This window comes from Talpa occidentalis, unplaced genomic scaffold (genome assembly GCF_014898055.3).
Source record: "Talpa occidentalis isolate TD23 unplaced genomic scaffold, MPIMG_talOcc4v2.1 talOcc4.5, whole genome shotgun sequence".
Classification (NCBI taxonomy): Eukaryota; Metazoa; Chordata; class Mammalia; order Eulipotyphla; family Talpidae; genus Talpa; species Talpa occidentalis.
The window spans coordinates 35,661,250-35,685,183 of NW_023604861.1; the positions used below are offsets into that span (position 1 = coordinate 35,661,250).

The following is a 23,934-nucleotide window of genomic DNA, read 5'->3' on the forward strand; positions in this document are numbered from 1 at the left end:
ACCTTGAACAGTGCCAACTTGCTGTGTTTTCAGCCTGGATTAAAAAGACCAGGATGAATCAGATACAGCTGGCTCTGTGAATTACAATAAAGCATAAGATTCTTGTAAATGTATTGTCCAAGAGCTATACATAAGAGTCTTCTATCTATACTAATTTTTAATCAGGCAACATATGAGAAACTCTGACCTTTTGTTCAGAGAAAAAACTCCATTAGCTAAATAATTGATTTTGTGCTTAATTTTTCTCTACAGCATTTTTTTTTTCTTTTCTGTGCTCCTTTTTAGTGTGTTTTATGCAGCTCTGAGTATTTAGTCACCATTGGATACTTAAAAGAGAAAGGAGAGGAAAAGGCAAGGACCAAATTAGAAACTCTTTTTGAAATGTTGGCTCTTATTCTAGCCAATCTACTTCTGAGTTGGAAATAATGTTGCTTTTTTTGGAATTAAGGGGAAAAAAAGATTTCAGTGTAAATTATATCATTATTTTACAAAGAGCTTGCAGTGGTCTAAGGGGAATACAAATTGAAATAAAAAACTTGGGAAGCACAGTATGAAAAAATCTTGTTTTCAGCCAACACTGGTTTATCTTTGAGTGGGTCTGGTCTGAATTGTGGGTAGGGTGGTCATATATAATGGAGATGAGATTGGGGAGTCCTGACATTGCTTAATTTATTTATTCTACCAGTGTAATGCTAACCACCTCCTGTTTTTATTATACCAATTTAATGCCAGCCATTTCCTGTTTTCATTAGACCATTGTAATGCTAGCCTCCTACTGTTCTCATTAGTGCAGGACTGTGTAATGGCAGCCACCTCATGTTTTCATTATAACAGAGCTGTATGGTGCCAGCTGCCACTTGTTTAACTTTACTGAGGAGCATTTGACCATGGACTACATACTTCTACAAGCTAGTGGCAAACAAGGTAAAGAGGTCCAAGGTTCTAGTGAAATACTGTAAGTGCCTAAGTGACATTAATATACAAGGAATGTAGTTGTTTGCAATCACTGGGGAACTGGAATAAACGAGTTGAGCTGTTATGTTATTGTTTTGGTGTGTTTTCTTTTAGAATCATTATCTAACAGAAACCGTCAACAGGATTTTGAAATGATGTGTGTGGTTATCGGGATGGATTTATTTTACTGAGATAAATGCATTTGCAAAAAAAGGATATCACTCATTGACAGTTATCTGCCCAATGTGCTTCTAAGCTTTTTATATATTACCTCATTTATTCCCTTAGGAGTTAGATAGTCTTACTACACATTTTAGAGATGGAGAAATTGAGATACAGAGTAATTACAAAATTCAGATCTGGCAAATTTCCTCTATAAAGGGCCAGGAGTCAATGTTTTCTGCTTTGTGGCCCATACAATTTTGTCGTAATTCCTTGACTCTGATGTTGTGCTGGAAAACAGCCACAGACAATATGAGAATGAATCAGTGTGACAGGCCTCTGATAAATCTTTATTTACAAAAATAGGCTGGGGGCTGGATTTGTCCCAAAGGGCATAGTTTACCCACTTCTGATATCAAGTCAAATAGCCAGGGAGTGGTAGGTAAGCGTTATGACTTTAACTGCTCTAGTTCATTTGCACACTGGTTATCTTTAACTATGATCCTCTCCTTCCTCTCTGTTAACTCTGTAACCAGAAATACTTCCAATTCCATTCATTTGGGAATCTTTACTGTGTAATGATTAAAGTTTTCAAGGAGAAGAACAATGCCGCCTAATTGGTGTAATTTTTTTGTTTTATTCTTTATATTTTCATAGTTTGTACTGAATGCTTTTACTTCTATGGGGTACCTAAGAATTGTTCTGAATCATAGCATAAATATGAAAGCTATTATTGAAAGTAAAAGAACTCTCTGCCTATGGATAAAAAAATAAATGTTCAAGTATATTTTGACCTACATTTTCTTTTATTCATGTAAACATTTATGATTTTTTTTAAATGCAGCACTTTCTTACCATCCACCTACTGTGTTGTCACTGTACAAAAGAGGGTAATGAACAGATGTGTATCAGTTTGTTGAAATGATTAAAAACTGTAGAAAATTTTAACCTGTCAGTGTTTCCTAAGAATCAAAGTCCAATACGTCTGTTAGGGGACTCTCTAAATGACTGTGATGAGTTACCTTTAAAATGGCAGTGGTCACCATAGGATTTAAACCTTGAAGCATCTATATATGAATACACACACGCATACCCACAGTGATGCCTTTGCTTCAATGGAAAGGAAAAATATGTCCCCAAATTTCATGTTCTGGACCACAGAAGAGGTCAGAAAGCAAAGCTTTGTTATATTAGGCTGTGACCTACAGTTTGCACCTCTGTCTGAGGCCATTAAAAGTCAGACATGCAAAAGTGATGTCAAAGTTTGGTGAGACATTCTGTGTCTGCATGTAACTTCTCACTTGTCTTTAACATTTCTCAAAATGGATATACCCTCACAATGAACTCAGGGTGGCTCAACATCACCTGTGGAAATTACCTTTATTGAACTGCAACAGTGAAGACACAGAGAGAAGATTGAAACAGAAAATCGGTGCGTTAGTCTGCAGTGTAGAAACATTGGGGTCTGTCATCCCCATTCCTGCAACTGGGTTCAGTGTTGCCAAGAAGGGAGGGGTGGATGCCATGTTTCTTATATTACTTTTTTTTTTAATACTGTTTTCTCTATAATTTTGGTATTTTATCTAAAGTAAGGCGGGGGGAGTCATAATGTTTGCGTGAAATAAAATGCAAATTCCACTATGCAAATAGGCCATTAGGAAGCAAATTAGCTCCAACAGTTTTGGTAGATCAGCAATTATAATGCTTTTTAATATAAAAAGATTTCAGCATCAATAAAACCCAGGAAAATTGTATTTGTGTGGGAGAGGTGACTGAGTATCCAGCAGAAAGAGACATTCCCCAGCTAAAGTTGCGGTTTTCTCTTCTGCCCCTCCATCTTTTCAAAGTGCCCCTGTCCTACTGGTAACACTAGATTCACTCCTGTACGTTATAACTTTATTTTAAACACACTTCGTGCATAGGCAGTCAAGTTATACCAAATAAAATCTCAAATGTGGATTGGCTATGGTAATTACTATTTATATTAATTAGCCTGTCAATGCGTAGACGTTCAACTTTGCCACTAAAGTTCCTGTCACCCTTTTAGCACATTACCATTATTATTTTTAAACCAGAGTCATTTCAAGTTCAAATTCATAAAATGTGCATTGGAACCGCCCACCCTGTATTGCAGATGGGTAAAACAGAAGATGTGTCAAGAGAAATAAAACTTTTAAGAAACCATTTGCACTCACCTTCCACTCACCTCATTTAAAAAGTCAATCTGACATTTTTTGGTATTCCATGTATTACTTTGAAAAATAAAACAAAGTCAGTATCTATGACTGGGAGGTACCTTAGAGATCAATAGAGATATTCATTGTATTGAATCTGGGCACACTTATGTTCACCTAGTTTCTGCTTGGTTATGGCCATTCCCTGATCTGCCATCTCCCTACCATCATCACCTTTATAGTATCTGGCCCTAAACCTCCCCCTCCCTGTGCCAGGGCATAAATATATTGCACAAACACATTGCAATAAACATTGCACATGGCAGGTGATTTGAAGTTGGAGGATAAGTTGATCATGCCAATTGACCTGTAAGGCAAACCTAGAGATAATTCCAAGGTACATTTTTCTCTCCCTTTACATCTGGGGGAATTTGATTTATCTGTGCATTTCAGACAATTAGCTTAGACCACTTCAAGATGGATGAGAAAAACAGCCAACCAGGCAACACCTTTCTTTTTCATTCCATGGAAATTATTCCAGTATATGTGCTGTGGTACTGATTAAAGCCTGAGGTACTACTCTCTATGGGAAGATACTGTCCCTGCCAGTCTGCCAAGCAGAATAGACCTACATGAAGTTGTAGATAAACCTTTCTGCGAGGTAATTTCAGGGAAATTTCCAGGACTCCTCTCTGAAAGAAAACCTTATCAACCTATTTAGCATTCAAAACCCATGATCAAAAGCCCAATGATGTTAATTCCTCTTTTCTTACATCCTTTCTCTCTAAGGCAGAATTTTTCAACCTCGGCGTTATTGACATTTTTGATAAAACTTGGTAGTGGGGGCTGTGCTGTGCATAATAAGATGTTTAGTAGCTACCAGGCACATCACAGTGCAATTCCCACACATTTTGATAACCCCAAATTGTCTTTAGATATTGCTAACTATTCACTGGGGACAAAATTGTCATACTTTGTAACCACTAATCTAAAGTCATTATTCCCCATTTCACTGCTTAAAAAGTCAACTATTATAAGCTCCTGTACTGATATGCATACACCAGTATGGAAGCACTAATATAGGATATCTATAGTCAGATAGGGGTGGGTGGCAACAAAGGCAGGAGGTCGTTCCTGGGTCAATGAACACAGACAAAAGAACTTAAGAATAGAATTATTCTGCAAACCAGAATTTACACAGCATATGCCAGAAGATGCTTGGAGAATCTGGGAACACACAAGAGTCATTTTTGCCTGGGATAAAAATCATCCTTGCCCTTCATCTTCAACTTTCTCTTCAGTCTCCCTTTGCCTCTCATGATTACAGATTTCAAAGGTGAAATTACTTCTGGGAAGTTGGAAACATACACATAAATACTCTGCTGAGGGCTTGAAGCTGAGAATTGCAAGATTCAGCAAAGTTGGCATTGCCTCAAGATAGTTGGACCCAAACCAAGAACAAGGTGCTATTAGGCAGCATCTTATAAAGAATGGATCACCAGGCAGCAGCAAGCTGTCTTAGTGTTATTTTCCTGAATTCATGTTCAACTTGGCAAGACTTGCACAGAGCTCTCCAAACTTGTGAGCCTAATTCAGGTGTTTTCAAGTTGCTTTGTTTGTAAAGGCAATAACAGGACATCTCCTAAATTCAACATCCCGTACCATTCCCAACTTGACCTAACTCACTTTTCCAAACCTAACTTTCTAAGCAGAAAATATTCTGTCTTTCGGGGCCTCCCTGGTGGTGCAAGGAGTTAAGACGCCTATGAAGCTCTCCACAGCCACTGCAGCATAAGTTCAATCCCCAGTCAGGGAGGTGATCCACATGGCGCAGCAGACCTCTCCTGACTCGGCTGCTGCTCCCCACAACAGTGTGTTTCAGTCAACCTGCCTCTTCTGTTCCTCACTCTCTCTCTGGTGAATCCTCTCACCCCCATATCTTTGGCCTGTACCCCAGTTCTTGTATGCATAAATAAATAAATCTTTAAAAAAAGAAAATATTCTGTCTTTATTTCAAGTTTTTGCATATGCTGCCTCTCTCTTCTTCCTGAATGCATTTCCTACACATCTTCACTACCAGAATTCTGTTCTACCTTACAATGTTCCATGCAAATGCTGGCTTCTCCAGGAGGCTATTACTGATTCCCCCCTCTACCTCTCTTTTCCTCAGCTGAAAATTCCCTTTCTCCGCACCCCCCCTTCCACTTGCACTTCTCTCATAGTACCAAATACAAACTGTATTTGTGTAAATAAGTTAATTTCCCAGCACTTTTAAATTTCTATAGAGACACAAACTGCACTGCATGGCCACTGTGTTCAAAAACACAATATACGCTCCATAAATTAATGTTGAATTGGGATGTCACACCGTCAGGAAGGAAAGTCATCAGAGAGGTCCCTTTCTCCTGTGGATTATGAACAAGACTAAGTGTTAGTAGTTATCCAAATGAAAGAAGTAATGAAGTATGTATAATAGAATTTTATAGGCATTTTGGGAAGAAATGCAGATTGAAAACTCCTAAGGACATAATTCAAAAATAAGTACATTTTCTTCTCTTCTATCCAATCCAAAAAGTCACATGATGAAATCTTAAAGGAAAGCGTCCTTAAAAATTAAGAATTAGGAATACTAGAGTAATATGACATATGATTCATTTTCTATCACTTTTTCAAGGTTTTAAAGAAGTAGCTAGGCTTCCTGCATTAAGATTTTTAACCACATCCTAACCTATTTATCATTTTGCATACATTTGTTACATTTTATTTATCATCTTGTCAAATTTAATGCTCCATTTAGGTTACATATTAAAAAATATTGTTAAAGGCCTCCCTAATGTCCTAGGGGTTAAGTCTCAGCGCTATCACCACTGTGGCCTGAGTTCTATTCCTGGTCAGGGAGCAACCCACATATGGCACAGCAGACCTCTCCTGTCTCACCCACTGCTCCCCTTAGCAGTGTATTACAGCATATCTGCCTACTCTGCTCCCCACTCTGTTTCTGGTGAATCCTCTCATCCCCTCCTCCTCCTCTCCCCACCTTGTACCTCTGGCCTACACCCCAGTTCTAAACAAAAAATTTTTTAAAAATCAAATTTTGTTAATTTTCCTCTGATTTAATAAAGCAGTTTGGACATTTTCTGTTTAATTTCTATTTCCACTCTACTTCTACAACTGACTTATAAGCATGGAGGGAGACATATGGGGGCTATCTTAGTGGAAAAATAAGTAAAGTTTACATAATAGTTGATATTGAGAGAAAATTATGAAATTAAATGAAGATGAAAAGGAAAGAATAGCCATATGTGACATAGTAAATTCTAAAGATTATTTAATTAATACTATAAACAGAGCTGTAGAAAAAAAATCTAATTTAAAAGGGAGGATGTAAAATAAAAGTTCAAAAATCTCAAAGCATATTATTATACTGGAAATACAGTCTTTCAACTGTGAGAGTAAAGAAGAATGTTATCAAAAATGATTTAATATTGCTAAAGAGGAAATACTGATACATTTTGCAGATCCTACCTATTTGACTTTGATTTCTCAAACATAAAAATGTCTAATGGTAATTACCTGTCTTTCTCATCTGATCATTGAAGAAGCCAATGATATATTTCTTTCCCAATGTGGATCAGATAAGTCATAAATAAAAAAGCAGTATTTGTTTATTCTTTAGCCATATCACTATTGCTTAAATTCCCTCTCTCCTTTATTTTTTGATACTGACTTTAGAAATTATTTGATTTTCAGGTCTTTATATGTGCTTAAATACATATGTGTGAATGTAATATTTTAAATATCACTATAGTTATGGAAGCATTTCTAAAAAGAAAGTAATCCTATTAGTTCAGTATATGCAAAACTTGATCAATCCTTCCACACAAGATATTTGTTGTCATTTAAAATAACAAAATTGGGCCTCCCCTGGTGGTGCAGCTGTTGAGCACTGGCCTGGAGGGGAAGCTGCCTGCAGCCTCTGCAGCGCTGGCTCCATCCCTGGCTGCTGGCGAGGGTCCCACATGGAGCGACAGACCTCTCCTGCCGCCCGCAGCTCCCCTCAGCAGTGTATTTCATCAGTCAGTCTGTTCTGTTCCCCGCTCTGTCCCTGCTTCTGACTGTATCCAGTGCTTGTATAAATAAATAAATAAATCTTTTTATAAAAATAAAATAACAAAATTACTTAACACAGAAAAACTGTATTTTTTTATATTTTTCTGAAATATTAAAATAAGAACAGCAAAAGAATTTGTACCCTCTTTTAATAACACTGCAAACTAATCCCCTAATGTACACCTGGTTGTCCACTATTATTAGCATCTAAAATGAACAAAAATGATATATTTCCTTGGTGAACCATGTGCAACCATCTTCAAACGCATATAATAAAGAGTTTGAAGGTGACCCATGAACTTGCTGATCTGCTTCTGTAGGCTGCATTGATGCTATAATGACTTCTGTGAATTTATTCTCTTTATATCCTACAAAGAATGATTCTGTTGTAATGTCAAATAGTTGTAACTTGTGGGCATACCTATTTAAAATTGCAAATTCAAGGGGCTTCAGTGGTTCATTGACATGCAGCAAGCTTGTAGTATATGTTCCATTCATGACTACCTTCTAATTGTGGCATGGCGAGGAAGTGTTCCTCATTTGAATCACTCAGTGTTCCCTCCATGCTGGTCATATTCCAGGTGACTCCATTAACACTATCCTAACACTTGAAAGAAGTGAGTGATATGGTAGGCATATGATTTTTACTCTTCTTAAAAGTGAGATTGTTTTCATTGTGTAAAGATAATAGTATCAAGGCAACATAAAGCCATAAAGTCCTATATTCATGTATATCACCTGGGCACAACAATTAAGCACTCAGATGGCAGGCTGCAATGGGTGTAGTTCCTGTACCTCAGGATCTTTTATTGCATCTGACACCTAAGCTGTATTCAATGAAAAATAAACAAAAACTCAGCAAATGAATGAACAAAATAAAAAAAAGCATAGATAGACATGCCATTTAGTTTGCCTTACAAATCTAAATCATAAAGATCTTAAATTTGGAAAAGTTAATCATTCTTCTTAGTATATGTTATGCTGTCAGAAAAAATTCAAATTAAAATAAATATCTAAATAAAAAAAATGTTAATCTGGTTAGTCTGCAATTTAGGAGATGCCACTCATTGAGAGTGAGAAAGAAATATGGGCTGTATAGAGTAACAGGAAAAATGCAATCCCAGCTAACCAATTTATAAAGGATAATGTGTACTAGAATTTACCTATTTGTTTCCCCCACCAGACTGACTCAGTCACCATTCTTCTTTACTGTTTACTCCTGGGCATAAATAGCCCAGAGCAAACACACAGTGGGGATTCCACTGATGTTTGTTGAAAGAGTAGAAAGAGAAGCCTATTACTTTGAGATGCCACGATAAACATGCATTTGCTTTAAAATGCCATTTATAAATACAAGTTTCATCAGTCATGTAAGAGTATGAGAGGGCTTATAAAAACAACTTTCCTAAAATCCCTTAGGATCTTGTCCGACTAATGTCCGACTTGTCTGACTAATTCTTCAAACCAATCATGACTATTAAAAGATGCAAATATTGTTATGTATGACTCCATGGTAATTATTCGACTATCCATCTTATCTAAGCTATGTGAAAGATTGTTAGCTCATCCCCACTGAAAACTTAGTGAAATTATTATTAAATAATTTTAATCCTGTTTTATTGGCAAACAAATAACTAGAAAAGCAATTGTGATTGCTTTCCAAAATAGATATGTTCAGGGTCCTGATGTATGCAGCATATAACCCTTCACTCATGTATTAATGAATTCAAGGGAAGGCGATACCACTATTAGTAATAGCTTTTTATTCGGAGTCCTCATTTTCCAGATAGGTCACATTAAACACAGCCATTAAACAATAGCGTTGAGATAAATCCATACAATGTATGCTGCTTTTGTTGTTGTTGTCCTTGTTCACCAATCATTTGGTGCAGCTAAGAACTATATGGAGTGATGGGGCTGATAAATGGGAATAGCCAACCTGCAAAACACTGGGGCCAGGAAAGTCAGACTTTAATCAGGTCTCATTCAATTATGTTTCAAATCAACACATCTTGATAGCCAAAACTCTCATTTGAATTAATGCTCTGATAAATGCTGTCTGTTGTCAAAAGAATACAATTAGACAATAATGAATGGGCATATATTATGCTAGACCTCAGTCTACTTGTTGACCTCAGCAACTTCTACTCCATTAGGCAACAAACAGCTTTTAACCTGGTTCTAATAAAGCATACTTCCATATTACCGCATGACTTTGTTTTTATGGCGTCATTTTTTTAAATTGAGCAGTGCCTAGATCCTTTAAAGGGAAGTCATGTTTTACAAGGTTTCCAATAATTTAGGAAGCAAAGGAAGTCAATTTCCTAACCAGGAATTTAATTGATTTACGGAGTAGTGTGCCAATCTTTGTATATTGTTTGCAATAAGGATAAGTATGTCGGGTTAAGAAATATGAGAGCGTTCTCTGAAATCGCATGATATGTCCATTTAATGTTTACTTTGGTATAGGTACGACTAACACTGATTCCCACTACTTTAAACTTTAATGCAAAGATCTTTCATCATCAACATTTAATAAAAAAGCTTGTTTTGTTACTGATTGTTTTTAGTTCATCAGTAAATGATTCTTAGAACTTTGACTTTCTTATTAAAATTTCTATAAATTATTTTTCTGTGCTTGACTTCAGTTACTTAAGGACCTAAAAGACAAAATATCAAATTATTCATTTTTAAACGTGTGGGATTTTTCTGAGGGATTAACATTGGGAGGATATGAATTAAGACACTTTTTCACATTCTGAGTTATGCTGAAACCCCTTAAAATATAACTGTTTGATCATACATCACCCTTTCGAGCAAGTTGCTCCCCAAAAGGATGATTTTGGCATCTCAGAGACTTCCTTGGAAGCCAAGCACCAGAGGTCTGTGATAAAGGCAGTTACCAGCCAAATGAATAAAAGCAAAATTCCCTCAGCTTAACTATAAAAGCTTAGAGTCTTGACTGTTGAATTACCACCAACTTGTAAATAAATAATCACTACTGACTACAGATAATGTGTTAAACAGCTAACACTAGTAAATCACTGGTGACAGAGAGCCTAAAGGTAAATCCCTCACACATTGGCACAACCGATTCTTAAAATCTTATCGTGTTTTAATGTCTTCAGACACATATAATAAATTGAACAACTGGTTACTCAATGTTAAGTATGTTTTAAAAATAAGCCCTACTCTCTTTGTTGATTTCATTTACATACTACCATGGATTTTACTAAGTGGCTATCTGTCTAGTAAGAGAGAGGCAACACTTGGTAAGACTAAATGAAAATCAGGTTTCCATCAAATTTCAGCTATCAAGCTCGATCAACCTGTAGTCTCCTGGCAAAAAAGAAAAATAATAATAACATCATATAACAGAGACAACACATTTCAGATACATAAATTGTCCAAAATATAGAGTCGATTAGGTTTCACATGTACAAGATCCCTTCTTTTCTTATTTAAACATTACGAATAATAAAAACCAAGAGTAGAGCTTTGGAAAGGCTGTTACTAGGAACCAAAAACAGTTCTTGAGAGAATAAGGCTGATGGGAATTGTCCACTCTTCCCTTTCAAGCGGTTTTGCCAACGAGGTACACTCTAAAATGTTGACAGTATTTGACGGAAATACTTTCAGTAGAATTTTTTGAGGTTTAAAATTACAAAACTTAATTCAGTTCAATATTTGTTTTTGCTTTGTTTTTGTTTTAAGTGTAAGGATTTTATGACATTTATGCTGTTTCTACACTGGCTTGGTGGCCAGAAAAGAAGGCACAGAATTCTCCACCAGTTTGCAAATAATGCATTTTTCTGCTCCAGTGCACAAACAGCCTTTATTTAACTCAGCACCACATTTTCTAAGGTATGGGCTGGAAACTGTTTGTCATGAAGCTGTAAAATGCCAAAAATTTTAAACGCTGAAGGAAAATGTCAATCAAGGCATTTTCCCATCTGCTGCTACTTCTGCAAGTGCTAATTTTATTTTTTTTCCAATTCCTGAAATGTGAGGTTTCCTAGCCTCATATGGAAGCTTGCTAAATATCACAAGAAAAGGTGCAACTAAATGAAGGAATAGAAGGTGTATTGTTCTCAAAGGACACCAACAAAAAGAGGCCGAAGAGCACTGAGAAAAAGGAAAAACATTTTGTTAAGACTCAGACCTCTTGAAAAACACTACACAATGCAAGTAACCAGTGCTGGTACCACACATGCATTAAAGCATTTTTCATGGTTTTGAAATATAATGGGAACACACATCTTGAACCACTTAAAATATTTTTGAGAACCAATCAACAGCATGATATCTACATAGGAAGAGGCTGTATGCTATTGAAAAAAAAAAAACATGAAGAAGTTTCAGGTATTGGTACAAATGTAACTTTTGTGATTTAGCATGACTTTAATCAAAGCTTCTACAAGGACTTGCACATAACCATGACTGATGGATGTATTTTTTGACCTTTCAGTTAGCTCCATCAGCTCACTCAAACACATTTTGAACAGATTATGTACTGTAGTACTTGGTAGACTATACATTAAACAAGAGACTTTGCTCTGAGGCACTGCTTCCCACACTCCATGGGGAAAAGGAAGCAGAAAAAAACAAAACTCATAGAGTTCGACAGCTACTGAGGCAACACTTGCCATTTACAATATAAGCCCAAATATTTTTGCAACACAACTATATATTAATTTAATAAAATACACAATATAGCTCTTATACACTCAACAATTTGGCTCATATGCACTGAATCTGCAATAAATCAATAAAAATATGTCATTTGATGTAAACACATTGAATCTTCTTACATTTGCACATTTAAATGGTCATGTGATTTGTGTATGTCAAAGACAATTTCACTTTCCTGAGCTATTTTAGTGTCCACAATGAATTAAACATATTAATCGTTAATTTTCTCTGAATAGTATCACTCAGTGGTAACTATTTTTCAGAACTTTTCTAGGTCAAATTTAAAATCTATCCATCATTATTTGTATGTTTCCAGGACACTAAAATGCTAAAAAGGCATTTTAAACCTTTACATTTTCTTCTCTTTTAGTGAAGTGAATTAGTCTATGTGTGTGCAGGACAAAATGGACTATATCTTTTTACATTTAACTTTTATACGACATGAGGTGTCTTACAGATGACCAAGTATTTAAATTTTTTTCGACTAATGATATGGAATGTTCTTTGTGTTTATATGTGTGGCAGGTAACTTTATACAGAAATGTTTACCACGAATATGTGTTAATGTTTGGTGTAGCTTGGACTACTGCAAGGTCTTTTGGGGACTTTCAGTAGAAGCCTGTGATGACTGCTAGAAATCCACCACAGATCACAAATTATGACCCTGCTTTAATGGGGTTTATAGGTAAACAGTTAAGTCAGCATAAATCACGGAGGACAGTCTTAAAGTGATCAGAAATACTTCAGTTCTCACGCTGCATACCTTCCTAACAGATTGTCAAAAGGTAACTCGCCTTCTCATCCTCCTTTGTCTTCTCTCTTTTTTCTTTTTCTCTTTGAGCATCATTAATTCTGTCCTAATATAAGTTTGATCAAAACAAAACCATTGTTATCTCTGTAAAAGAAACAGCAGTGAAAAGAACATACTTGTGGGCACTTCAGATGTTCACTAAAAGCCTTAAAGTAGCATTGGTCTTTCTTCATCCCTGTAAAATGGGTCGTCACCATAAGGGATAGTTTTTTAAATCAACAGAAGAGACAAGAAAATGCCAATGCTTTTTTTTTTTTTTTCCCCTCACTTTCTCACAGCCACAGGGTCATTTCCCCGGCAGTCCTGCAAAAGCTTGTCAATTTCTCTCACGACTTCCTCTGCATCCACAGACTCTCTGCCCAGATCTCTGCTGGGGTGGTCAAGCTGCTCAAGAACAGCTCCCATCTCACTGGAATCCCGGCTGGCTCTTGAATGCACATCCGCGAAGACCCTTGCCATCTGATCTGAAGCCATGAATGGAGGGTCTCTTGGTTGCTTACTGGGTGACAGGTACTGACTGTCAGTGGGCAAGTACTGGCTGCTTGCTTCAGCCAGGGTTCCTGGTTTTGCTTCACAACCATCCAGAGAGCCTTTTGTTGAGGTGCAAGGCTCGATGCATGCCTTGGTTGGGCTGCTTGATGCTGAGGGCACCTCTTGGAGGAGAGGGCTCAGGGCACGTTTGGCTTTTAAATAAGGTTTAACATTGGCAATGAGAATAGTGTGCTCTCGCTTGTCTTTTCCAAATGTACAAAAAGTCTTTTTCCCAGTGGGATTCACAGTTTCGTAAGTCTCAGTCTCAACATTAGCTTCAACTGTGGGTACAAAGAGATTTGTGCGGTAATCTGCATTTTCAGCCTGATTGGCTGCAGGGAACTGTGGCATCCAACACCTGTCAGAATGACCAAGCACTCGGCATTCATCTGTGCAATTAACACACTCTTCCGGTTCTGCAAAACAAAAGAGAAAACAGCAAATCCAATCATTAGGGTTGCTTTAAATTTCCAGAGGCTGCGATCAGCTCTCAGTGGGCTTGCTTGACCTCTGGTCTCTTAATTAAAAAAGAAAAGAAAACAATAATTAAAACATTTCAGGATGGTTGCATAAAGCTGCTGGTTGAGACAATGGTTTTATTTAAGTCTATTCTCTAGATATTAATGAATTCCCATAGCCTGAGAAGAAGTAAAAAGTGGTCATTGGAGAATCATTCTCTGTAGAATACAACATCACTGTAAACTAATCTCCTGAGCATATCAGTTAGTCTTTGTTCTGTATAACCCATCCTGGAAACAGTGAACATCAAAATAGATTACCAGGATTATTTTTTTCCAAATCAAATAGCAGAAACCACTGGATTGCAAACTTCCCTAACAAGTCCTAAAGTGCTTTTCCCCTTCATGTTTTATCCCTGTTTCACTTGTAATTGTTATATTGGCAACAGTCATGTAAGAAAAGGTTTCCTTTAGAAGTCTCTTCCCACTGAGAGTAGCAAATAGAATTTTCTATCAGAGTGTGTTATGAATAAGCTTGTCAAAAAGTGCACATTCCTATTTTATTAGATATGCTTATGGATCATATAAATCTGTTTTTCTTCACTTCAGCTTTTGTTTTTGGTGTAAGTAGGTGAAAATGGATTTAGCCAACAGATACAGCTCAGAATAAATGACAAATCATGATTTCCTATTTTAAACGATAACAGTTTTTGTGAGAATTTTTCTTCTATGTTTTATCAACTGACATATAAGAGCACCTAAATAAAACATTCTTTAATGCTCTCTATTTCAAAGATGCTGAACAAGAAAATAGGAAAGAAAATCCCTTCATGATGACAGTAGCTGCAATGTCCCACGACCCATTTTTTACCCTATACCTTTGAACTAATCTTCCCAGTTGTCCCTTTCATCTACAAATGGTGGTTCCCCTTAAGTTTAATGATCCTTTTAAAGTCAGGGACTATTTTTTTTTCCAGGAAAGGATATTTACAATTTCCTCTATGTGAAGGGAATATAATTCCCTGCACATTTAGGAACTCTTGGGATTGCCCTTAAATTGATGCAAGAGGATCCCCACAAATTTACAGTGTCTTATACAAAGGGAAAAGTCCACATGATGGTATTTAAAACAGAAAACAAAAAAATTCAATAACTTTCTAAATTTATAATTAATTTTCAAAGACATATATAAAACCTGAATTTATATTTAAATTATATTTCAAAATTTATATTTAAATAAATATGATTATTTATTGAGAAAGAAAACAATAAGCCACAACCTGTTTTATCTCAAAAGGGTTCAGAATAAAAGAATTTCCTATGAGATTAAATAACTTTGAAAGCAAGCAAAATGACATCTCGATAACAAAAATACTGTGGTATTTCATACCATGTGTCATTCACACTTCTGAAATGTTAAAAAAGTATTTAGGTAGCTTGACTCTATTTTAATTTCATCATATTTTTAAAATACACTTACCTATGAGTAGTGAAATATGTTAACATTATTATTTAATCAGGCAAGAATGCTGAAAGGCAGTCTCAAACTAACTACCCACCTACAAACCCAAATACTACCTATGCCTTGAAAGGTGTTGACAGATGGACATGACAGCAACAGAAGAAACTAAGCATATACCACATTCTAGGGAACCTTCTTGTATGACTTTAAAGTAGAGCAGAGACTAAATGAAAGCAAAAAGATATCAAAAAAGTTTAATACCAGGTGTCTACTTCCCTTACCTATTTTGAAAGGGATCGTAAATATTACTTCTACATCTGTGTCAGCAGATGTTAGAAATAATAATATGTATCATTTCATTCAGTCAGTTTTCTTCAAAAAAGACAGAAGTGTCTACTTTATTTGGTAATACTTTTGTATCTTTTATAGCTGTGATTTTTAAAATATTCATTTTATGATCTATACACTCTCATTGAAATATGCTAACACAGTTTTAAAACCCAATATTGATTGGCCTTCCATTTTAGCAATTTAAATAGCCTCAGCATTGAATGAATCCAATATGAATTTAAGAAGACAGTTAAAGAGATAGAATAATGCAGAATGTATGAAAGTATAAATCGACCTTGAATTTGAAACTATCAACATAAAATGATTGTTTGCACTCTGCTGCTGAAAATCTGCAGCTTTTTACTTGACTCCTTTATGTCACATTCTAGGGAGCAAATTTTAAGTATTGATTATGATACATTATAACCTGTTCACCTTGCAATTAGACTGTAATTTTGACAGCAGCAGTTCACAGAACAGTGAAGAAAATCGAATGGACACTTCTGTAGAAGCAGCAGAAATCCTGAGCACAAAGTGAACTTCAGATACCAAGGGTCAAATAAGAAATCATGACAGAGTGGGATTATTTCTGAAGTAACAGAAATAAATAGATGAATGGGTAGGAACATACAAGAGACATAGATAGTATATTTGAGTGACTAACTAGAAAAAAATAGACAGGGAAAAAATGGAAGGGAAGGAGGAAGGAGAGGAATGAAATTAGAGTGAAAGCAGGAGGAAAGAGGGAGCAAGAGGGATGGGAGGTTTCCCACAGGAAGGGGTTTAGTGGAGACGAGTTGGACTGGGAAGATTTCTGCCATGTGTGCCGTCCAAATATACGTCTATAATCGCCTCAAGAAGTGTGTATAGGGCCTCCCTGGTGGCGCAGCTGTTGAGCGCTGGGCTGTGAAGCTGCCCGCAGCCTCTGCAACACCGGTTCTATCCCCAGCTGCCAGCGAGGGTCCCACATGACGCGCAGACCTCTCCCGCCGCCCGCTGCTCCCCTCAGCAGTGTACTTCATCAGTCTGCCTGTTCTGCTCCCCGCTCTGGCTCTGGTGATTTCTCTCACCCTCCCGTGCTTCTGACTGTACCCAGTGCTTGTATAAATAAATAAATAAATCTTTAAAAAAAAAAAAGGAGTGTGTATAGGAGAAATATAGGGAAACCAAAGTGTCAAAAAAAGAAGAACTTGCAGGCAGACGATATATCTGAGGTGCACAGCAGGGGAAGCAGAGGAAGAGGGGTCAAAACAGGAAAGGGACAAGCCCAAGGACTGTGGTGACAGTACACAGGGGGGCATGGTGGTGGGAGATTTGCAGGAACTACACCTGAGGAGAGAAATCAAATATTGTACAAAAATAAACAACAATGTAAGAAAATAAAGATTAGTTTAAAAAACGAAGCTAAGTATGTAATAATTAGTGTGTGACATCTGTTCCTCCAGCTCCTGAATTAGAAAGGTAGATAATCAAACTTCTTTCTGTACCTTAAGGAGAATGAATACCAGAATAGATATATTAAATACAGGCTATAGAGATAAAAGGCAAATGAATTGTCTAGATAGCTATGATTGCATAGACTAGATATAGAAAAAAATTTCAGTGATGCTGGGCAGAAGAAATCAAAGCAAAATTAATCCAAGATTCACTTTTTTCTACCAGACCAATCTGGGAGAATGAAGAAATTATTACACACATTTTTATTCTTTCCTCAATACGATATTTACTCTTTCTCAAATTGTACGCTATGCCAAGAAAGATACTATAATCTAAATGGTATGCAGATGATAGAAACTGCTAATCATGTTTATATTGCAAAGAGAAAACAATTCTGAAGTCTAACAGCTGGAACTCTGGGCATTTCTGCCTTTAGGGAAAGTTTACAGTGTCTAATTTTTTAAATGTATTATTCCCTGAAGGGTCATATGACAGTCAGATAAATTTATATACTTGTTTAGTATTAAGGATCACTTTCTTTACTCCTATAGCCACATCTATTATATAAATTCCCAAAGGGAGTTATCTAAACACAATAACCTTAATGAGTTCAATTTTGTATCTTAATTTATATGATTTTTTTTGTAAATGGTATAAAGGTAACTCAATGACTGTAGTCCATGCAGTTCATATGCCATAAATCACACAAACATACATAGACAAGTATTTCATGTGTTGTATAATATTGAGCTCTCTCCAGAATATTGTTTTTTATAAATATTAGGATTTTTTTTTTAGATTTACATAGTCATGCATACAAGAACCAGGGTACAGGCCAGATGCCCGGGAGGGTGAGAGGATTTACCAGAGAGAGAGTGGGGAACAGAACAGGCAGACTGACGAAATACACTGCTGAGGGGAGCAGCAGGCACGACAGGAGAGGTCTGTCTTGCCATGTGGATTTCTCCCTGACTAGCCGGGAATCGAACCGGTGCTGCAGAAGCCACAGATAGCTTCACAGCACTGTGCTCAACCGCCTGTGTCACCAGGGGAGGCCCTGTCTCCAGAATATTGACAAAAAAACCTTTTAATTTGAATATATATCCAAAGCATTCCTGAAAATTAACTATCAGTAATTGGCACAAGAAAAGATGAGTGAATCAAGAGCATGCACAGGGAAGTATTACATAATCCAAGGAACATATACACACACACATAAATAAAACATGTATATATGAATCTTTTGAATTAAAATCACCAACAAATAACACTTTAATTTTCCCTTTGCCTTACAACTATGGCTGCAAATTCTATGATAGAATGCACAACTTGTCTACCTTTCGTTTTAAAAATTTATGTAATTCAAATTGAGTTAAACATAAAGATTCCTGAAATCTTCTTATTGACAGCGACTGATAATCTAAAATGTCTCACTCACTCTTTTTTTAACCTAGACTAATCAGTTTAATCACACTCTGAGAGACATTCGGCAAGCAATCATTTTGCCAAAACATCCGATCAAAAGAACTGGCGTTGTGGACTTATACTAAATTACATCTCTGTGAAGAAAAAAAAAAAATTAGGTAAAGCATAAAATTATCTGCTCTCAATTATTTTATTTGTGTAATCGTACACAAAGGTTGTAATGTAATATATTATTATGAGGGTAGAGCCATTTCAAGGATGGGTAAATCAGTGTCAATAATTACTATGCATAAGATTAAAATGTGAAGCCAAAGAACTCCTTAAATCAGAAAGGATTAACAAAGATTAAGGGAGACTCTGCTGGAAGTAGTTATTTTAGAGAATCCAGGGACCAATTGTTACATGTTATGACGGTGGTGCTCATGGTAAAATAAACATAGAAACAAGAGGAGAAACCAGTCTTGCATTTTCTTACTTAGGTGCACATCTACCTCTTTCTTATATTCTGTCTTCTCACAGGCAGGAATCTATCACAAATCAAAAGTTAAGCTTATTTTCCTGGTCTTCAAAACACTTTACCAAATTATCTGAAGAAGAGAGATACTTGGCAACTAATTTGTTACCACTTAGGGAAATATTAGAAAACATAAAAGGATTTCCTTAGTTTCAAATTTGCCTGCTGTCTCCGGAGCTCACATATTTGTACATCTGAAAATATGCATATAGTTTCTAGCATCAGATTTCAGACATGCATCTGATTTAATTTTTATAATGAAGACTTAGATGACAGTGTTTTAGTCATTCAAAAACCAAATCCTTATGTCAGGGTATCAGCAAGGTGTTCCTATGTGCCACAGAAGGCTATTTGAGAGTTGTGTTCTCTGCTATTTGACTGTCAACAAAATAGTTTTAGCTCTGCTCTGTAAATAGCTTTAAATAGGAATAGTGCTCTTCTATTAACAGAGTATTTGCTACTGTTTCTAGCAGCATCTTAAAATTAGGGTTGTTTCCAAGTAGACAACTCTATAAATGGAAGTCCACTTTTTATTTGTTCCCATTTTTTCTTTTTTATTTCTAATTTACCTTCTTTCAACAACATAAGCTTTCATAACATCTAATTAGCCGTCTGGAAAAGCACAGAGCAGGTACCCTTCTCTATTTCTGGCTGGCATAAGTGATCTGGAGATTAACTCTATAGCATCTCAACTAGGCACCAGCACAGATGACCTAACAGCAAGCAGTAACAGTCAAGACCTTAGACTAGGAGTTCAACGTTTACCAGTTTCTACTGAAAGATTTTAATGATGTAAACACAGCTTGCTTTTACCGTCTTTTTTTCTCTCCGAGTGTGCGCGCGCACACACACACACACACACACAATTTCTATGTGAATACAAGTTGTAAATTATCCAAATAAATTCTAACATACCAGAGAAAAACATCAATACTAAAATATAAAACTTAACAGAATACAGTCCAAAAAACCTCTAAGATAATTTTTCTTTCAGGAAATTGACATGATTTACAATATCCTGTGAACTGACACTTCTCTGTCATAAACAGTTCTTTCTTTTTTTGGCCACGTTGATTATTATTCACTTATGAATCACTTCATATACATGGCATCGTATCAACCTATATTCATTCGAGTTATTTTCATTTGTGATTTCTATGTCCTACTTAATGACACATTAGTTAAAAATAAACCTTCTTATTTCACTCTCTATGAGAGGAGAAAAATTTCACTTTCAATATAATTTCTAAAGACAGTACTGGAAAGCTATATCATTTTTTCCCCCTCAGTCAGACTAGAAAGGAAAGGGATATTCTTACGGTTTTATAATGTAACTTCTTCTTCTGGTAGGTGTCCACGAGAATACCAAGCCTAAAATGAGTATTATTTTTAATAAGCTTGGTGTATCTCTTATGTGGGGTTGAAAAGAGATGGTTAAGGCAAAATGTGGCATCAGGGAACCAATCACATTTTTTAGCTAAGCGTCCTTTCATCTGTTCCACTGAGCTCCTTTGTTTCTCACTCGTGCATGGGTATCTATGTCATTTTACCAATCACACAACAACAAATATACAAAGAGGAAGTTAGTATAATACTATCAAATAGTTAAAGCATAGCAACTTTGAAGTGCCAATCCTCTAGTGTGCACCTGCATCGTACAATGCTTCTGAATATATTGCCACGGTTGCATTCAGACACCAGAAACCACTTGCCTATATCACATTCAATGGAATTCAATCACAGCTGGGTATCTGGAGCACATGGAATATTCAGTGCACCTGCACACCTTCAGGGACAGTTATATGAGTGTGACTTTTTGGACATAGTACCACATCTACCAGAATAAATTTTCTGGCATATACATTGACTACACAGAATAATGCTCTGACATGAAGAAAACAAAATTAAATTGAAGCATACTGAAGGATATAAGGACACTTAATCTGGTGACAGGAATACACACACACTCACACACACACACATATAAAATGAGAATCTAAATCATCCACTAGAAACCTATGGCATGAAAATAATTATACCCCAAGGCACGCTGTTCTGAGATTAACATTCAAAATTTAGTTGTGTCCCTCCCCCAATTCTCAATTGTAGACATAGCCATCACCTAGAGCAGCAGCAGATGCTTGGACATGAAGGCACAGATAAATGGGGCCATCTCTTTCTTTACACGTACCCTTAGGATAATTGGCTCTGAAGTTTAATACTGAAATAAACGAATTGTGTATTTTCTTTGAGAAAAGTTTTGTGACAGTGCTTCTCAAAGAAAAGCAATAAATCTCCAATGCTCCACCAGAGTAAGGACAGCTCAAATTCTGTGGGAGAATCAGATGCGTGCAGCTCAACAGTTAGTTTAGAGAACTATATGCAATCATTTATAAGGTAAGAATGAATTAAGTACCACAGAAAGACCTGGTGTGCTAATTCACTGACAGTCATTCCAAACACAAGCTTGCTTTTCTGTTTACATCACATTCCACTTATAAAAAATTTGGTCTTAATGCATGGTGATTTAACTGGTATTTTATATTAGTAGTATAACCTTGATTTTATAATTCAGCATTAGAAAAAAATTCTTCCTACACTTATTTTAACTCTCTTCCTTCTCTCAAATTTTCTAATGTTTTTTCTAACCATAATACCACATATGATCACATGTGAAAGATTAAAGGATTCTTTTAGAAGGCCAAAAAGGAAAGGTCTACAGAAATGAAGATCCTTATAAGTATCTAGGAGAGTGGTAAGGAATATTCCTACAAGGAAAGAACAGCCACAACTGAATTAGATGTTGAATTTCAGAAATCTGTCCAAGCTGATTCTGGACCACAGGAAGAATAAATAACTCAAGGAAATTCTGAAAATGTTTTCCAAAATAAGCTTTTCAGTTTTAGATGAAGATATTGCCACCATTTTCTATTAAATTATATATTCTAGCTTTACTCCCTAATATTTACTATTTTTTATTTATTTTTTTTTTTTAGGCTTTTTTTTTTTGTTTGTTTGTTTGTTTGTTTTGTTTATACATGCACTGGGTACAGTCAGAAGCGCGGGAGGGTGAGAGAATTCACCAGAGCCAGAGTGGGGAGCAGAGCAGGCAGAAGGACTGAAGTACACTGCTGAGGGGAGCAGCGGGCGGCAGGAGAGGTCTGCGCGCCATGTGGGATCCTCCGCCGGTGGCCGGGGAGCAGCCGGGGATCGAACCGGCGCCGCAGAGGCCACGGGCAGCTTCGCAACCCAGCGCTCAACCGCTGCGCCACCGGGGAGGCCCTATTTACTATTTTTTAAATTGCTTGCCTCCTTAAGACTCTTATACTCCCCTGAGGATCAAAACACTGATACCAAAGTATATTAATTCATACTCCATTCCTGGAGTACACAAAACACACTCAAAAAACACTTCTCAGTTTGAACAAAATGCTGTCATTGATGTAAAGGAAAAATAAATTTAAAAGGAATCAAATACTATTAGTAATCTATAATAGAAATAACTAATCCTTACATTTTACTCCTTTCAAAAATGATTCACTTATGAGGCTATAATGTCAGCTTTCATAATGACCTTGGGACCTAGATGAAGTTATGTGTAATAAATATACAGTGTTTAAGGAAACATCAGTTCTGTTAAAAATCATGTTTATATAAAAATCTAAAATTTTCTATTTATTATCAAGGGTACTATTTGAAATAAGTCGAATAAATCCTGCCTGACATATAGTACTCTGCAATATGGTCAGACTATTCCTCCCTTAGAGAATTTTTTAAACCAGTGACACTGTTACTGAATTTGAAGCTTATGTTTAAATAATCACCTCTTTAAATTTTAAATTATGGAGAAGAGTAAATATACTGAAAACCCACACCTCAACATCTTTAAATTTCTTTTTTCTCTCTTAGATTTCTCTATTTGTCCTAATTTTCTTCTATTGTATTTTTGTGACTAATGTGTCAGTCTCCTTTGTTTTTAAAAAAACCAAAATCTTATATTTATCTGAATGCATCATCAACATATAAATTTATTAATAAATTCTTACACTTTTAGAGTCTTAAAAGGGTTAATGCAGCTTCCAAAAGAATCTAATTTACATGCAGTGAGAAACCTATGCTCCAGCATGCGATAGTTAGTAAAAGCTGTTTGGTTTACAAGGACAAATTTAAAATTCTAGCAACTTAAATAATACTGTGAATTTCAGACCCAAGACTATTTAAATATGCTACTATTCTTCATCTTGAGAGAGGATGTTTTCTTCCTGCTTGTATTGCCTCCGTAAGCTAACCCCATCTCCGATAATGACACCATTTTTGATGACATGGATGAATACATTGAAAATTCAAGTCATCCTCTGAGTAGAGTGGTAATCCTGTAAGGAAGGTCAATGAAAACATGCCTATTAAGGCAAACTCTTTGTCAGAAGCAAGCCAGATAGTCTTATTAGTGTTTTGTTCTCATGCCTGCTATCTGATTTCTATTGGGATATATATCTATTTACCAGCCTAAATCCTGTTGTGTATCTTGTTTCTACCACTTGTTTGTCTTCAATTGTCAGAGACAAGTAAACAGAATTGGGTATCATTTTTAGCACCCTCAGAATACTGAATTAATTCAGATACGACTAAACCTCCCCTGCTTATTATTTGTAACCAATGCTTTTCGAGAGGATTTGGAAGTCCCAGAAAATGGATTTCTAAGAAAGATTTTTAGTGTTTTTATATTTTAATGGCATTCTAGTCTCCAAAAGCTGCCTGTTAAATTCATAGTACTCTAGAGATAGGCCTAAAGGTTCAATTAAGTTACCTTAAATTAGATGGATATAGTTAAAAGAATGTGTTGTCAAATGGATATTTTTTAAATATAATATTCT

General features: G+C 36.1%; 1 protein-coding gene across 2 annotated transcripts in view; it reads right to left on the reverse strand.

Moving 5' to 3' along the window:
• Positions 1-12,919: 12,919 nt before the first annotated feature.
• Positions 12,920-23,934, reverse strand: part of PCDH17 (protocadherin 17) — a 93,351-nt gene continuing 82,336 nt past the window's right edge. For both annotated transcript variants that reach the window (XM_037526795.2, XM_037526794.2), the window contains exon 4: positions 12,920-13,850. In XM_037526795.2, coding sequence (XP_037382692.1) covers positions 13,168-13,850 — 683 coding nt within the window. In that variant the 3' untranslated portion in view covers positions 12,920-13,167. The remainder of the gene's footprint in view (positions 13,851-23,934) is intronic.